This window comes from Panicum hallii, chromosome 8, assembly GCF_002211085.1.
Source record: "Panicum hallii strain FIL2 chromosome 8, PHallii_v3.1, whole genome shotgun sequence".
NCBI classification, from domain to species: domain Eukaryota; kingdom Viridiplantae; phylum Streptophyta; class Magnoliopsida; order Poales; family Poaceae; genus Panicum; species Panicum hallii.
Window position 1 is genome coordinate 36,317,565 of NC_038049.1, and position 3,924 is coordinate 36,321,488.

Genomic DNA, 3,924 nt, shown 5'->3' on the forward strand with positions numbered 1-3,924 from the left:
CTAGTTATTCTTGCTGCCACCTGCATATAGAAATTAGAGGTGGGTACAGTGGAATCAGTAAGTTAGTTATGTAATCTGAGGAAAATTTAGAAGCAAAAGGAGAAGGTTTAGTTTTTCTGGGCACAGACCTAGCAATGAAGACTTCAGGAAATCCTCGTCTTCAGTAAACAGCTGCAGATTGTTGGACTTATGCAAGAACCCAACAGCGGCATCGTCAAAGTCCAGTAAGCTACCAAATTTAATGAACTCAGTGAGGTAAGGGATCTGATCCGGCATCTCGAAGAGAAGCCCTTTAGATATCTCCTCTGCGAAGTAGGTCGCAAACTCAATCTTTTCTTTGTAGCTGGATTCACCATTGCTACTCTGCATGTACAGTTTGGAATTCTCCCTTTCCCACCTAAGCATTCGGCTGGCCTTCACATTCACAACCTCTCCAGATGACAAGCTTACACTATAGCCCACTGTGATTGGTTCATCATTCTCTTGGACAGTCACATTCAGAAGGCAGGAAACCATCCTGTGCCTCCCTTCAGCAGGAATGTCGAGAGCAGGATCAGCGAGGAACACAAGAATTATACGGAGCAAACCAACCTTGACCACCTTACTCGAGTCTACTGTTCTGAAACGTCCATTCTCTAAAGCGAAAGAATCGTTCTTCATAACTGATTTGGATATTCTCTGAACACCAATGCTGTCGTAGATGCTGTTAAGCCTTGCTCGGGACATGGAAGGTATGGCAGACGGAGGATACCAGATGAAAAGTGATTGCTGAGGAAGCTTCTTAAATAAATCTGTCACCAGTAGATCATCAGGAATGAGCACATCTTCCTTCTTCATTAAAGTGATCTTTGGATCAGTACCTACTGGGACCTTGACACAACCATAAAGTAATTTCTGTGTGTTTTTGCTCCAATTTGTCGCAATGAACGTCCAGAAAGAAGAGCAATCAGATATATCTAGCTCATGTACAGATCTCTCCCATGTGCCCCATAGTTTGCAGTAGTCTTCGGAATCAGGTCCATGCCTCACACCAAAAGCAAGTGAAAAGAAGCCACGCAACATCTTGTCATAATATTTGTCTAGGATATGTATCTGCTGGCTAAAAAGATTGTTCTTGTCAGAAACAACACAACATTCTGAGTTCACCCATTCTCCATCGTCCGCATTTGGTATCCAAATCCAATTACTGCTTTTGTCTTTATCATTAGATTTCCAATTGCACTTCATCAGGTACATATAGATCCGGGAAATAGTAGTTCTAACCTTGTGGCTCCTCAAATGCCGAGCAACAAGATCTTGTCCAAAATTAACATTAACAGTTACTCATCAAGGGAATCTTTGAATGAGGCTAGCTCTGAACCAGAGAAAGCTTCATCAATGAAAGGGCCATCTTCCATGCAGAGAGAAGACTGTTTTGCATAAAAATGGATACATTCATCAGGAGATTGGTAGCCCATGGATGTTATTTAGCCACTTCATGCAAATCTTCTCCTGAAAGCCCTTAGGAGGTGAAGCTGCACATTTGAAGTAGCTCTGGATGCAGGCAAGAAGTGACACGACGGTAACTTCGGACATGATCGAAGGATCACTAGGAATGCTGAGACCAAAGATAACAAATCTAGCACCATTTTTCGCTTCAACAGTGACACCCAGTTTATTAAGCTCATCTTTATAGCCATAAATCTCCTGTCCTAAACCATGACAAGAATCAGCATCATCTATGGTAAGTTTGCTATGGGAGACAAAGTCTGCCACGTGTCATAAAAAACAAATGCCTCTGAAGGCGATCTGAAACCCAGTGATGTGTGCAGCCACTTCTGGCTGCACATGCAGTTGAACAGCTCATCACGAGGAGAGCAGTGTGTTCTCAGTTGCCGATAAGATCCTAGTAGAGCCAGCGCACTTGCCTTTGTAAGTGATGAATTTGACACCATCTCCTTAAAAATTTGAGTTATAGCCTTTGATGCCTCTTCAAATCTCATGGCCAACCCTATCTTCTTCAATTCTTCTTTGTATGAATTAATCTCACTGCCATAAAATCCATAATCAATCACAGGAGTTCCGTCAAATACCTTAAGACGACACTCCCACTCAGGATCGAGGAAAAATGTTTCATTAGGAGCACGAAATCCCATATTGGTCTTCAACCATTTCAGATCTTTGAGTTTCCTTATGAAATCTTCACTTCGATTCACGTAGCGGATACATTTGAGGATGAGTATAGTAGCCTGAGAAGTAATAGCAGAAGAACTGAATTCGAAGTTGTTGATAACAAGCTCGTAATTTTTTTTTAATCCAACAATAACACAAAGAAACTCGAGCTCTGGTGTGTATTGAAGTATGTCCTCACCATAGAATTGAACATCAAGAAATGATAGGTTACTGATACATGATGCCACCGCCCATTCAGAATCACGGATGATGCAATCAGCAGGATGCCTGTAACCAAGGATGCTCTTCATCCATTGCCTATCTTTGACACTATTGATCATTCGAGGCACTTAAGAGAAAGAGCCTAAGAGAAAGAATGTGAAACCCGCATACAAGGGACTACAACACTAACTCTAGTGCCAGTCTAACCTGACTTAGTCTAAACTAGATACTTGCACTAATAATGAAGTAAGTCCTGAAGGTAATCAACTCAGGATAGATAGAAGATAACTTTATATTGAAAGCTCAAAATCTAACAAATGATAAAGGAAAAGATACAAGAGTTTATACCAGAACTCCTGAAGACGACTCCGGAACCCCGAGGCTAAGCTTGACTCGACTCTAACTCCCAACTACTACTAGCCTAACTCAACTAAAATAGAAGTGAAGTAGATAGCTCCTCTTGGTGTGTGTTGATCTCTGGTCCGAATGCACCTATTTATAGTGCTTAGGAGGCTTGGGGGTACTAGTAGGAGAAAGCTGAGGTCGGTTCGTTGTGGGCCTGGTTTGGTCGAACACATGCACTTCGGTCGAACCATTTGATCAACCGACTTGATGATTGAGCGCTCTGGATTGCTTCCTAAGGTTGGTGGACTCTGTCCGAGGCAGTTACACATGCTTGGGAGGCAATGGGGTTCGGCCGAACTCTACCCAGGGTCTTTGCGTCCTCCGTTCCACCGATGTCTTCCTTGGATGGTTTCTGATGCGTTCCTCAGATGTGTGGCTAGTAAGTTTGGTTCATTTTTTTTTGTGGGCTCATGGATCCATGGTTGCTTCCATGCAGCCCTCGGATCAAATCCTCATTGAACCAATGCCTAGGATGTGTTCTCCTTGTGTTTCCTTGCATGTGTGCGAACCTGAGCTGGTTTGGGCTCAACTTGTGTTCGGCCGAACACGAGTTTCCTCGGTTCGTGCCCATTTTTGGTCCGCTACACTCCTAATACCAAATATTCAACAAAACTCATGGAGAATTATTAGTTTAATAAAAAATGAACATGTTTCTTGTCATGAACTCCATTTTATTTTGTGGTGGTCGATTATCAAGATAACGACCGCCAACACTGCCACTGGTGCAGTTAAAACAAGCTCAAGTAAGTTTTCTTGTTCAATTAAGCTTCTATTCAAACTGTGGCTTGCAAGAGGTGAACTCATAAGTTTCCAATGATCACTTAAACATTTGTTGAAGCGATCATTGGAAACTTATGAACTCATTCATCTATTTTCTTCATCGTATGTGTTAGCATGAAGATAAATCCGGGCAGGAGGAGAAGGTGTTCTTTGCTCCTCTTGTTCACTTCATTGGCGAATACATATTAGTTCATTTCCCAGGCCACATCGTGTCTCACCCCTACATCAGTCGCATTCAGAACACTAGTGCATTCAGAACACTATCGCGTCTCACCCCTACATCAGTCGCATTCAGTCCCAGGCCACTTCATTGGTGTATGTTTGTATGTCGCGTGTCAAGAAGACCATGTCCAAATGCACCTAGAG

The 3,924-nt window shown here is 42.6% G+C and overlaps 1 protein-coding gene across 1 annotated transcript; it reads right to left on the reverse strand.

Moving 5' to 3' along the window:
* LOC112903748 lies at positions 1 to 2,492 on the reverse strand. The gene is made up of 5 exons (XM_025972965.1): positions 1,908 to 2,492; positions 1,776 to 1,821; positions 1,521 to 1,691; positions 129 to 1,295; positions 1 to 20 (listed from the first exon to the last, which is right to left on the reverse strand). Exons 1-5 carry the CDS (start codon positions 2,490 to 2,492, stop codon positions 1 to 3), a joined length of 1,989 nt encoding a protein of 662 aa, XP_025828750.1.
* Between the last annotated feature and the right edge of the window lie 1,432 nt (positions 2,493 to 3,924).